Raw genomic sequence first — 14834 nt, 5'->3', positions numbered from 1 at the left:
TTACTTTTTTCTGTCATCTGCCTGCCAGAGGCACACTTGGGGTGTCCCAAATAAATCATTGTGGTGTAATAACGGGCAGCAAAAGACCACCAAGGAGGCTTGTTTTTAGCTGTTGTCATATGGCAATTTGTTTCTAGATTTAGTCTGACATACATTGTACTGATTCTACTAATAAAAAAAGATTTTACCATTTACGGGTCTATGTATCAAGTACTAAAAAGTAGCACAAAGGTTTTTGTTTTTTTTGTCCCCAGTGACTCTGAAAAATACTTGCGATAGGCAGCATCTATGATGTAATAATCTTATTTTCACCAGCTTCATGCAGGTCTGCAACAAGATGGGAGATTTATGGAACAAGGGGTAGGAGCTTAGGGCAAAGTTACATTTGAACCTTGGCAGAGGTATATTTATGAAGAAATGTGTAGCTTTCGCACTTTATTTGAAAATTCTTTGCGCTGGATTTCTCCATGGTGTAAATAGTGATTTTGGCAATATGTATGCGCCAAATTTTACAACAGTGTAAATATTTGTAACAAATATGTTTTAGATGCAAATATTTCAACACAGGCCTACTACTAGTGCTACATACACTGGTACCTTAGTGTTGGAATGTAAGGAGCATCTGGGAGATCATGCTGTACCCAATCTACGTCTTACCTCCTGCACACAACAACCCAACAAAATAATGGAAATGAATATGAAACGTTTACTCAAAACAAAGAACGATTAAATGTGCACAAACTATAAAAACACAGCAGTCACCAGGTCTATCTGTTTTTCAAACGTCCTAATATTCTGTTCAAAAAGTCTAAAGACCTAAAACGGAGCCAGAGTCCTAACAGCAGCGCCCCCTTTTATTTGTACTATCCAAGTATACAATGCCTCTGTATCGGTTTATGGTGCATGATTATTGCAAATTGTGGTCTTTGATTTACTTTTAGTATGAGGCACTTTACTTTTGGTTGTTCTTGAAATGGGAGTCACGGTCGCTCTATTACATATGTACGTATTAACAGAGAGATGCTGAATCATGGTACCACTCTCTGGCTTCCCTAAAACAACACTAGATGCCAAGATAACCAACCAGTCAGCCTCATTTAGGAGTCCCACTAATTGACCAGCAGTCACATTTACTACCTTCCTAGAACTCTATGGACTTCATTTCAATGTCTGAATTCTAGTTTATTCTCTGAATCATTTGCTTACGTTCCTATTCAAATGTTTTTGTCTAGAAGCCCAAGCGTTACTAATTCTGAACATTTAACTGTGATGATGACCCTTGGAGGACACGTTTCTACCTCCATTGCTTCCATGGCGCTGCTCAACTACTTGATACCGCCCAATCGTTGCAGCAGTGGCTCATCCAATATATACGTGCATGCTCATTGATTGGTCTTTGATATGATCCAGTAATGAACAATATTCATTACTCGGTGGGACGTGAACGAATCTTGTTCAGAGATTAAAGAGCAACATGATAGAAGTCCTGCTAAGTATGAGGAAGCAATCTTCAGAAAACTTGGGGAGCGCAGGTACAGAGGAGGGAAAAAAATAAAGACACAAAGGTGCAGTACTGTATCTTCAATGGTGGTAAGATGAATAATATGGGGTAAGAATTGCACTGATTTTAAATTATTCAAATAAGCATGCATCCATCGCAGCAAAAAACAGGTTAATAGATACTGTCTTTCAAAGGGTTCAAGGTATCTCAGAATAAAGGGAAATAAAGATGATATGATAGTGCAGATAGTCAAAAAGAGACTATTCCTGACGAAGCCGAATGCGTAACACATGGTAATCTCGGGAGACGCTCTGTGAAGAGGGAACAAGCTACGTAGATCCAACGGAGGTTCCTGTATATCGGGCATCACCTACTGGAAGTGACGCGGAAGCATCACGAGGGACGCCGAGATCACAGAGACCCTGTCTCCTCCCCATCTCTGCCCGTTTTCCCTTCCCAGACTCATGTCTAAAATGTCGTTTTAATTCTTGGAGAGTGTAAGAATGCACTCTGCTGCTCTATTTTTATTTATAAATGACCTTTTATGACTATCTGCACGATCGTATCCTCTTTTTCTTTAATTCTGAGATAGCTTGAAACCTTTGGAAGACAGTATCTATTAACCTGTTCCTTGCCGTGATGCTTATTTTAATAATTTTAAATGTGAGTGAAAATTTTACACCATATTATTCATCTTACCACCATTGAAGATACAGTACTGCACCCTTGAGTCCTTATTTTTCCCCCTCTTTGTACCTGCGCTCCCCAAATTTTCTGAAGATTTCTACCCATGCAAGAATTTGGGAACAAATTCTGAAATGGGTTTTGAGATGCACGTTTTATTGAATTTGATATCACTCGTTGTGTAACTTTAATATATATGATTTTTTATCATATATCTTGTCTTGCAAGTATGAGGAAGGGGTAGCTCAGTGAGTAAAGACAGTGACTCAAACTTGGTGTCACCGTTTACAGAATCAGGGGAACCTGGTTCAATTCCCGGTGTCGGATCCTTGTGACCTTGGGCAAATCACTTTATCTCCCTGTGTCTCAGGCACCAAACACACAGAGTGTAAGCTCTACGGGGCAGGGACTGTCTGTAATCATTCTATGTGCTGCGTACTGTGCACTATACTGTAATTGTGAAGCACTTTGAGTCCCATTGGGAGAATATATTGCGCTATATGAAATAAAGTTGTTATTATTATATACTACAAAAGCAAAGCAAAATATGTCAAAGTAATTTCCATATTATAAGGACAATACACTCTTTCTAGGTGCACACCTAAGGAGAAACACAATAAAAGAATATTTTATTTGGAATTTATATCATTTCATATCAAATAAAACAGTGTATGTTGAATTTGTAATGTCAGGTGCTACACAGAAACTGTGACTGTCGTCAATTTTGATTCCTAAATAATCACTACAAGTTCAGCTTTTTAGGACATTATTTGGACATTGTAAAAAAAAATTGAGCTTTTCCTTTGCAGTTTAAACATTAAGGAAAGGGATTCCTAACTTACATGGAAGCTGGCATCACAGAAGGATCACATGTCCCACCCCAAGCCTGCTTATTTTCCCTACTTACAGACTTTGTGCACTACAGACTCCTTTTATACTGAACAAGCCACTATTATAATGAGAAATATTCTGTTATATTATAGTTACCTACAGCTTGGTCGCCTTTGAGTGCTTGATGAAATCATTTTCCTAGGCTAATGAAGACAGAAATTGTGCTGTAACAATATTACATTTGTTTTCTCTTGTGATCTCACAAAGTGAGCAATATGTCAAGAACAGGTTATGTGAAATAACATCTTGTAGAGGAATTTCCGCTGACAGTCTCTCTCCCTCATTGCTGACCCAGACATCTACCTGCTGTTATACAAATTGCCCAGTCTCAACTTAAAACCTAACTAGCTGTTTAAGACCCTTTCACTGCTCAAGGTACCTGCGATGCGTTTCAGGATCTCTAGATTGCTAACGGGTTAAGATTGGGGCTGTATGTTTTTGCATTGCTGCAAAAAGCACAAATATATTTTTATTTTGGCTTGATTTACTTTTAAATTCAACAACAGGCAGAAAAAAACGCAATCAAAAACACTACACTGACATTCCTACACAATAAATAATTCAGAGAATATTTTTTTATACCGGCTTTACTTATTCAGTTAACACAAACATATATGGAATTATGCCTATATTTGTGCTAAAGACTGAAAAGATTTCAATTAAATTCCATCGAACGACAAATCTAAGTTCATTTCAACAAAGCCAAAAAATTATTGGAAAGAAAGGAAGAGAAATGGGACAAATTAATGGTGTTGGAGGCCATTGCATTGATGGCTTTGCGTTTGACAAAAGCGCTCTCCCTGCAACACATTGTATCCAGACTGGACTGAGAGATCTGACACTTGGGAATCGGTCAAATGTTCAGAAGCAGAGGTTAATCCGAAAAAAGTGCCCAAAGTCATATTTAAAAAAAAGGGCATATACTGAATGGGATTCAGTCTGAGATTTTCACCAGAAAACCACCTCGTTTTAGCAAGAACTGCCCAAATTAGCCAAAAAACACCAAACAGTCCCCCGAAAATTGTTACGGATATTTAGAAGAAAACACAAGGGCAGCGTCCCTTAACTATGGTATTGTGAAGAACAAGAAAAGGTTTACAATCGCTAGACAAGGACAATACCCTATTAAGGAATGAATAAAATGCCGCCATAAGACAGATAAAATGGACACAAAGTAACCAGATCAAAATGCTTTTAATTTCCACGGTTAACCTCTTCATAGTCAGTGGGGAAAACATTGCTTGAGCGTCTACCAATGAAGGGGTTACAAGAAGGATATTGCCATTGCTTTAGTCACTGAAAATTATATTGGGTAAAACTGTTTAAGTGTGTCTAACCATCATTAAGAGTGGCAGCCCTGCCGGTGACTGACTGGGTGAGTGAGCACATTACTGAGACAGCATTGAGGAAATTAATTTTCTTCAATAAAGTGATTTTTAAGCCTCATATATTTCACAATCTAAACATATGTCACCGTTTCATAAACAAAATAAATGGATTAAAATAATACATTACCAATGTGCTGACACATGGAGATATTTTAATTAGAAATGCTTAAGCTGGGTGATACTTAACTGGCTGTATTTGTTGAAGAGATGCATGCACCATTTAATAAGGAGGAAGAAGGCAGGTATATCAGTCAGCATGATGGCAGTAGCACCGATTCACTCGGCCTCAGCTACAACAATCAAGCAACATTAACCCCAATAACAAATTGCTTTTAAATCATATACAGGAGGAACTATTTACTGCAAAAGGCAGTGCGACATTCCCTAAAACCACTTTTTATGAGAGATAAGTCACTGGGAGTGTAATTTCTGAGAATAATATTTCTTCATAAAAGGCCACGTACAAAACATTGTAGTTATTTAAAGGCCTTATTTACATGGCTGTCACATTACATGGGCCGTTTTTCCTGCACATTCTTCATGAGTTACTTTAAAAACCGACACTAAAATAGCTGAGGAAAGCAAACGTCAGCTGTGTCCTCAAATTTATGTGTATGAGAGAATGTGTAGAAATGCAATATATTGTTCGCTGTATCAACACTCTTCTGTACTCTGCTGTATATTAGCAATGCCACCTTGTTTCTGATTGTTCTCAGGGTTAAATTAGCACAGATAGCAAGATAAACTCAAAATACACCCCTTCCACCATTATGCTGTGTAGGGCATGATGAGATTGTACAAGAAGGTACTGTTGCTATCCAATTTTAACCCAGTCAAAAAAGTATTCTGTTGTTCTCTGTGCTTGTTTCTCATCGCCCTGCTTCCTTCATCCTTTAAAGCTTAATTTCCTTCACCACTAAAAATGGCTCCAGAAAAAGCAATATGCCCATTTCACTTGGGATCTAGATGCAAAATGCACCGAGGAGGCTAGAGCACTGATGCTACACGTGAATTTCAATTTGTGGTTGAAGCCGTTATTCCCTCTACCACCTGCTTGGATGACTCAACTATTAATAGTATGTTGGGTTCTCTCTTCTTGGCACTTTGGCACAAAGTGGCAAACTGCTTGAACTATGCAGCGGGCCTGCACGCAGTACTATAATAAAAGGTCATGATTGTTTCCCGAAATTAGAATACGGAGAGAATAGACAGAAATTGAGCTTATCTTAACATAAAAAGAATGACAGCTGCAAAGACGCTAAGCCTCGCCAAGGGTCATTAACACCATGAGTAATAAACTTTGAAGTACACAATGCATGAGTGAAGTTTTGGGGAGTGTTTTTTTTCCTCTCTCACCATGCTCACGCAACATACTGTATCTATTATTCAATTTTCTGGTTGGAATTCATCCACTAAAGAAACACTAAAATATTGACACAGCATGGGGGGTGCCCAAATGTACATTACAGCTCAACCCCCTTATAACAGTGTGCTTGGGGTCCAAAGAATGAAATCGCGTTATAAGCGGATCACGTTAGAAACAATGTACAATTGTATGCAATGTACAAAAAAGTATTTAAGATACCAATAATCGTGTTGTAAAGTATTCATAAATAGGAAAATTGGGAGCCACCCGTGCATCATGTTATAAGCGGATTTGCGTTGTAACGGATCGTGTTATAACGGGGTTGAGCTGTACTTTCAAATTATTTTTGATTTACCTACTTGTAAAGGATTATTTTTTATTTGCTTGGGACCACCTAATTATTAGAAAATAATAAAGCTAAATAGATTGATGGAAAATACAATAAAGTGAAATATAGATTATACAATGCAGACAATTTGCTGATGTTTTGGTCCTGCATCAGAGATGTCCTAAGGATTTCTGGTTATAGCAGAACTTGTAGTAATTCAATAAATGTAGAATTGATGGATCATCACTCAAGTTTAAGATGCAGCTCTACCCATGGATTTAGACCTGGCATGGTTTTTTTAGCCGTGTTGATAAATAGTACACCTGAGAAAAGACTTGCAAGATCTTGGGAGCCATCTTACAACTACAACCAATATGAAATGTCGGTATAGTCACACAGACACACACAAAAAAAGGATACCAACCTATGCTAAAGCACTGTAATGGGATTTTTTCCATGATTTTATTGCCATATTTATGAAGAATTATATATGCACAATAACTGTGGCATTTCGGGCGGTAATTTAGGAGAACCACGATAGTCACTATTGCAATTTTCTTAGTAGCACCAAAAGTCCACATGCAGATACAATACATGTCCACTATAAGGGAATGTAATAATAATCATGACATTATCCAATGACAGACAATTCTTACTATTTATTATTAACAATTGTTATTTAGCTTCTTTAATATATGATGGGTACCAAAGGAGTTAAAACACTATCCAAATACCATAGTACTAGACTACCTACCCTGTCTTGCATACCGAAGAGGATAGTAAGGCATTGCACATCAATGCCTTACAAATGCCTATGACAAAAAAACCATCAACAAATCAGATTGGTCGATTTACCACATGTCGTCAAACATGTTGTGGGACAGGACCTATAGTGAACAGTCGAAAGTGGACATGTGAGGAGATGGGCGTGCAATATGAAGATAAAAGATAAAGAAGAAACGTTTTATTGTAGAAATACTTCAAGAGAATTATTCAACTATCTTTGATCAATGTTGAAGATTTCTCATTATGGGACATGCATAGCGGTGAATTATAGTAGACCATATAGTAGACCATCAAGCCCCGGATTAGGCCTCGTTGAAGCCATGGGTTTTATGTTTTGTGGTGTGATTGCTTTTACATTTTTTCCCTTTCTTTAGGCTGTCAAGTGGCAGACTGGACCATTTGTATAAATTAATGGGTTTCTTTTATGGCTGGGCATCAGCCCCCTTGGTTGATCTAACTAAATTAGTAACTGGTGACCATAAAGGACTGTGGGGTTGCCTTGGGTGGTTAAGTGGGTGGTTAAGCCTCCTGGGGGTTCGGAAGGGAAGGTTAATCCCTTTTTTTCCTATTTTCCATCAGGGTTGTCAAGCTATGTCTTAGTCACCTCTTCAGTATGCAAGGGGGGCAACTAGTTTAGTGGTAGGTATATATGAACGCCTTTGCAGCCCTTAGTGGCCAGCTAGTCACGGGTTGCCCATGGGTAGCTTGCCACTTATGGGTACCAAGGGGTTAATATATACAAAAATAGTTGTTAAATGTTAATTTAATTTAGCAACTATTTCAGGTTGGTTTATGTAGTGGACATTTTTTACATAAGCAAGACAGGCACAACGCCAAACTGGAGCCGGTAATAACAGCACCAATACCGATAACGGCCATTTCTTCCTTATCGACCTTCAGTGATTCTAGCCCTTAGTATGGGTTAAGTCACTTTTGGGAAAGTGTTTTCTAGGCTACAGGTGAAAACCTGCAGTGCGCCCATCCAATATACTGCTCGCCCCTTACCTGCCATAAGAGTGAAAAATGCATAGCCTTAGGGGTTAAAATCGGTGACATACTATAATAGCAGGCAAAAATTAAAACAGCTGATTTGCAAAACGGAAGCCAAACAGCAAAGAATACACCACTAGTAAAAGGTAGCAGTATGCCCCCAAATAAATGTGAAGAGTAAAATATAAATATGAAGAATTATAAGATTTGCATTAAGATTACAACTGAATGATATCATGACAAGAACCAGTTCAATTATTATTATTAAACCTCCTTCAATAGCTGAAAACAATGCCCACACAATTATAGTTATTTTTAAATGCATTTTCCAGCATAGGCCCCTACCCATAAAGCTGTCTTTCCTTAACTTGGGAAAATGTGGCATGTTCAAATGAATCGAGATAAAATCCAGACTTCCCAGCATATTGAATACGAACCGCAGAACCACACTGTGTGATGCAGGAAAGTTTTCAGATATCACCACATATTTTAGGACCACTTCCTAATTCTGAAGTTGGGAAGTGGTAGGAGCAGGGAACATGTGAGGATATTCTGTACTTGACAGAGACAGTAGGGGTTTGATGGTTCACTCACCCAGCATGCAAAGGAAGGTGGTAACAACCGCTGAACTTTAATACTCCTGGAATAATATTATATAGGAGAAATGGGGTGCATGGGGAATACACATAGATATAAACACAAACACTGATCAAGAATGGTCAGCAGAAAGAAACCCCTATTGTTGTACCCAGCCAAATACAAATAGTATATGTATATAGAAGATATAATATCTAAGCAATGAAAATGATCACTGAACTCATTGATCCATTATCCCGAGAAGGGCAATCACAGATAAAATAAAATAATAACATTTTAATGTTCAATAGCTCTTATAAGTGCTCAAATAGTTACATACAGTGAAGAAAGTAAATGATCTAAAATCCCCAATGGTGAGACTGATAGTATAGAGATAGGGGCTAATAGCAGTGTTGCTATAAACGCAATTTAGTAATGTGTTCCATTCACATCCCCTAATAATTACGATTAGACACCGGATAGGCAAGACGGTCACTATATGAAATCTACAATGATTATATTGTCAGAGCAAACCTGCCACGTGGTACAGCCAATATATATATATACTGTATATATCTGTATGTGTGTGTGTGTGTGTGTGTGTGTGTGTGTCTATATATATATATAGCCACACACACAGATATTCTCTAAAGACTAAAGTACTGCCTGTCTGTCATCTTTGTGACAATTAGTGCAGGTCACTACTATAATTGGTTTATTATGTATATAGCTGCAAATATTTTCTCTCACATCAGGTACAATTATTAATAATCACTTATCTATCAGTTTAGTTCCCACTATGCATGAGGGACCACACACTCTGTTAATATAAAGTGTGTGTATACTATGAAACACGCCCCTGTTCCACCCCTGAGAAGGGTATTTAAACTTTCTACTTACCACAGATTATTACTCCTCCCCCTTAGAGGCATACAGGTTACGTGAGACGGCCGTCGTTTTTGATGATGTTGGGATGATGACGTCATCTGGTTGAGACTGTTACTGACACCGGCTGAGAACGCTGCCTGCCCGCTGTGAACAGTTGTATGACGCTAACATTGTATACCAATATGGGCCTTGTGAGGTCCATGTGAGGCTTAATCCTCCGGAATTATGCAGGCTTTCGTGTAAACATTTGACACGACTACTAATGTCTACTTATGTGAGAATGAAGTCATTGAATTGTCGGTACTGCTACTATACAATGTATGCTACCATGCAATGATACATCTGGCAACACTGTCTGTACGGTTGGTACACTTTAGAAACCATTGTTTTAACTTGGCTGTGCGACATGGCAGGTTTGCTCTGACAATATAATCATCGTAGATTTCATATAGTGACCGTCTTGCCTATCCGGTGTCTAATCGTAATTATTAGGGGATGTGAATGGAACACATTACTAAATTGCATTTATAAATAGCAACACTGCTATTAGCCCCTATCTGTATACTGTCAGTCTCACCATTGGGGATTTTAGATCATTTACTTTCTTCACTGTATGTAACTATTTGAGCACTTATAAAAGCTATTGAACATTAAAATGTTATTATTTTATTTTAACTGTGATTGCCCTTCTCGGGATAATGTATCAATGAGTTTAGTGATCATTTTTATCGCTTAGATATTATATCTTCTATACACATATACTATTTGTATTTGGCTGGGTGCAACAATAGGGGTTTCTTTCTGCTGACCATTCTTGATCAGTTTTTGTGTATACAGTATATCACTTTCCCAACAGCAATGGTGGGAAAAAACACCAATACAGCAACGAAGCACCAAAAAGGCAATATCTTATTATTTCCAAAAGCATCAGCCACACAGATCAAGGCCTAGAGGAACTGGACAGCACAACAATCTTTCATCCCTCTCTCCAGTATAAGAAATGCTGTATGAAGCCTGCACAAGTTGTTAATCCATCTGGGCAGTGCTTAAAGAAAATTATCTAACATTCAAACCAATATTTAGCATACAGCTGGTTAGTTATTTCCCTCTAAAGCTTTGGCTGACATCCCACATTTTTGTGATCTGGCACATACCTGGAGTTGTAAAGGGCTGAGTCCAGAAGCAGCAGCAGCTGCCATTGTTGATGGAATGAACTGCACGGGGTAGTTATCACCTGTCGGGAAGAACAATGCATACAGGTTTAGACATTGAGCTGAGAGTAGCAGCGTACAAGTGCAAACACAGCCCCACTGTTGCCTCCAATCTACAACAACCCACTAAGCCCAAACATCTGCAAAAACAAAAGACTTTGCTGGGCATAGACTTGCAGCATTAAGATGGAGCTGTGTGCATGTATATAGCTGGTAGGCAAACTGGCAAAACTGGAATGGGATCTTTTCCTTGGTTAAACCTTTCACCGCATTTTCATCTGGACTTGCACACACATGGCAGGGATGGCAATGAGAACTGCAGGGTTGTAGTCACCAACAAGTAACCACCCTCTGGTTACACAGTGCCAAATACTGAAGAAATAACGTAGGTACAGTTGTGCCATGTTAACTTGGAGGCATAGCACAAAGTGGTTTAGCCAATGTCATAGTAGTGCATACAAAGTCAGTGATTTGCAGTAGCCAGTAATTATAGTTAAATGGTCTTTAAAGGTGTATGCCCACTTGCTGTAGCAACATTGCAATAAAGTGAATTTAAAACCTCCTCTAACATTTGGAATGGATATGAAATAATTCAATTTTTTTGGGCGTGGCTCCTGTAAGTAGGGTTTAAGCTCCAGAAGAACAACCAAAAATACCCCAATATGCTGTATACAGTTTTTGGTTGGCGCTAGTTACAGGAATATATCCTATATCCAATAATAAGCAGTCACCCGAAAACTACAGTGAATTATATCACTTTATAAACCATTGTAAAATGAAACAGGTGATCAGGATAAGAAAAGCAAAGTTGTCTATATCAAACATGCGACCATTTGCATTTAATTCACCAAGGACATTTACTGTACAAGCAGAAAAGATCAGCGCCTACTGTATAAAGTTTAGCTCTAACTTCATAATGTATGTATAATGGTCACATGAATGCATCAGTTATTGTTATAATAAAGAGAAGTATAAATGTCTAGAAGTCTCATGTAAAACTTCCAGAATAAGAAGAGTGCTCATTTGCATGTAATTAACTACCCAGAATCCCTAGCTGCATGTACACATTGTATGCAAGGAGATAGTGGGTAAAGACAGGGGTGCAGCGGAATGGAATGGTTGGCCGCGACCAAACCTCCGCTGAACAACTCACCGCAAGGACACCTCGCCGCTTGAAATGTCGCCGATCTGAGCCCGATCTCCGCTCCAATCCCTGCTGCTGCCGAGATCCCCTCTCAGATGTCTTGTGCGGCTACCGCTCCATATTTAAATGTCCCGCACGCACGGGACATTTAAAGATAGAGCGCTGGAGCGCAGGACATCTGAGCGGGTACACGACATCTGACCAGGGTCAGAGTGGGGATCTCAGCGTCAGTGGGGATCAGAATGGGGATGTCAGTGACAGCAGGGATCGGGGAGGACATCGGAGCGGGTACACGACATCTGACCAGGGTCAGAGCGGGTATCTCAGCGTCAGTGGGGATCAGAATGGGGATGTCAGTGACAGCAGGGATCGGGGAGGACATCGGAGCGGGTACACGACATCTGACCAGGGTCAGAGCGGGGATCTCAGCGTCAGTGGGGATCAGAATGGGGATGTCAGCGACAGCAGGGATCGGGGAGGACATCGGAGCGGGGATCGGAGTTGCGACATGTCAAGTGGCAAGGTGTCCCGGCGGGGAGTTGTTCTGGCAGCGTAGCACTGGCGGAGGTTATGGCCTAGACCAGAGGTGCAGACTTGTCGGAGACATGTGAATATGCTCACAAATGGTATTTTTATTTGCCTTATAATATGCAATGGTATATTTATTATTAAACCCTTGGCCCCTACACACAGCTGTGTGAAATAAAAGGCAGAAGAAATCCAGACCTGCAGAGTCTGCAATCAAATGTATTGGGCAAATTAGGACAGCTAGCTTAACCAAAGTCAGAAGATGCAGCCACTAGGACAATGGCATGGCCACCTCTCGCTATAACGAAATGCGTTGATCATTAAAAGAAATGACTATTTACCGCATGATCAATAAAATGTTACATCTTACATATTCAGATGCAAACATGCCAAAGTCTGTTAGACACCTCGACATGCTTAGTTTAAGACTGAAAGTACAGTAAATGTGCTGGTAAAACATGTTATATCGGGCAACCTGCAAAATAAAAATGAATACAGTGATGGATAAATGACACAATACCAGTGATTTAATAGAGTATCACTTTAGCTCCAGCTTCCTATTTAAAGTCAGTGTTATGCACTATCTCTAGGCTACATTTTAATAGGCTGCTCCTCAGCACAATTTTGACGTTTCTAATAATCAGTCTGCTTTGGATGAACTTTCTCACATTCCAACAAGCAAGGTACAGGGCTGAGGATACAATGTTAAGGAGTATGGATGGATTCAATCAGGAGAAGCATCTGAGAACCAAGCTCTGGCTATTAAACGGTGCATTTATACAATAAATATCAAACCCATTTATGAGTGCAGTCAAAACGTCCCAGATATCAATGCGGTAGCTTTATTTTCGCATCAATTTTAATAAAGTGTGATAACATGCAATGTGACACATTTTAAATTAGCATGGGTATACATGATCTGGAGAACACAGCTTAAAAAATGATGTTAAGGTGAAAGCAGAGGAACAGATTCCTCTCACAATAGTATCTACAGTAATTCTATTAACCCAGCAGCCATTAATTTGTGGAAATACAAATGAATAGACCTAAAAACAATTAACATACAATACCGTCTAATGATTGTGAGTATCTCTATACCTTATAATGAATCTCCTTATGTCTTGCCTAACTTTGCCGCTTGTTTTTAATTGCTGTTTCAAGGGGGATTTAGGGCATTAGAAGATAGGCCTTTGAGATCAGCAGCTGTAATTATGTGTTAGAATCAATACTTTTTAGAACGGCTGCAGGATTGTTACCCGGCTACTGTAGTTATGAACCCTTTGCAAAAGCAGTGAGCAGGGAATATTCTACAGCAGGGGCGGGCAACTCCAGTCCTCAAGGGCCACCAACAACAGGTCAGGCTTTCAGGATATCCCTGCATCAGCACAGGTGGTGCAGTCTCCGACTAAGCCACTGATTGAGCCACCTGTGCTGAAGGCAGGGTTACCCTGGAAACCTGACCTGTTGGTGGCCCTTGAGGACTGGAGTTGCCCCCCCCCCCCCTATTCAACAGGTCAGGCTTTCAGGCATACATTTGTAAAGCTAGTAAACATAATTACAAAAACAACACCCTAAATAATGAAAATATTACACTGGTTGAAAAGAGGCCGGGTGTTTTCAGTTCCCTGGAACCGAATATATTTAACAACTGTAAAATTGGTTAATAAAAAGGGTGAGCACTCTTACGAGAGTTCTGGTTCTAAGTATTTGGGGGGTGTTTTGGTCCTAGCAAATCTATGTGTTTTGGTTTTACCAAAACACGAACTTTGTCGAACGATTAACTTTTAGAATTTCCCTGAAGATTCCCACCATCTCATTAAATGGACGAATCCAAGGCTGAGGCCTTTCCTTTTGTTTTTTCTGCACAGATCCGATAATGTGTCCTGCAGAACGACTGAATTCTCGAACCGTTTGACTCAAAGTTCAAATGGAACGTAGAATCAGTGAAGTGCGGATCCTAAATCTACCAATGTGCCTATCATTTATCAATGGCACGCCTATTTAGTTGCTCTCCCCCTTAATTAACCATTCATTTAATTATTCAAAATCAAACATGTTCGATGGGCCTCCGAACTAAGTTCAGAGTTTAACTTTTTGGGTGAATCCAAATTGTTGTGCTAAAAAATAGTACAAACCTTCATAAAAAGTGCATTGTGTGAAAGAATGCATCACACACACAACATTATTTGTCGCTTTAAATGAATTTTGTGCGTGCCATGTTGGAATACCCAATAGATACAATTTAAAAACAAAATAATATGTATTTAACTAGTTAGCATTAGTGTAATCTTACTTACAACACATGTCAGTAACCCTATATAATGAAACATCCGTGCTGTGTGAAATACATTTGTGATTGATGCATTGCAGATTAATTCTGCGCTGACACTATTAACAGACGTTCTAGGGTTTCGTGTGGCAAACGATTTGGATGCACTTTGTGCTTGTTTTTTTGGGCACAGAAACATTCTTTTTTTTGGTACATACCGTTAACATCTGTACGTCTAGCGCAGTCCGCCCCCATAAAAAAAGGGTTTGCCGCTGATGGAGAGA

At 39.3% G+C, this 14834-nt stretch overlaps 1 protein-coding gene across 15 annotated transcripts in view; it reads right to left on the bottom strand.

The window, feature by feature from the left end:
• SOX6 (SRY-box transcription factor 6) overlaps positions 1 to 14834 on the bottom strand; it is a 561724-nt gene that overhangs the window by 114471 nt on the left and 432419 nt on the right. For 11 of the 15 annotated variants that reach the window (XM_075567743.1, XM_075567736.1, XM_075567734.1 and 8 more), the window contains 2 exons: positions 14769 to 14822; positions 10553 to 10632 (listed from right to left, as the gene is read on the bottom strand). In XM_075567743.1, coding sequence (XP_075423858.1) covers positions 10553 to 10632; positions 14769 to 14822 — 134 coding nt within the window. The remainder of the gene's footprint in view (positions 1 to 10552; positions 10633 to 14768; positions 14823 to 14834) is intronic. The other 4 variants (XM_075567747.1, XM_075567749.1, XM_075567745.1 and 1 more) reach the window with 1 other exon arrangement.

This window comes from Ascaphus truei, chromosome 12 (genome assembly GCF_040206685.1).
Source record: "Ascaphus truei isolate aAscTru1 chromosome 12, aAscTru1.hap1, whole genome shotgun sequence".
NCBI lineage: Eukaryota > Metazoa > Chordata > Amphibia > Anura > Ascaphidae > Ascaphus > Ascaphus truei.
This window is presented reverse-complemented; position numbering and strand designations above follow the sequence as displayed.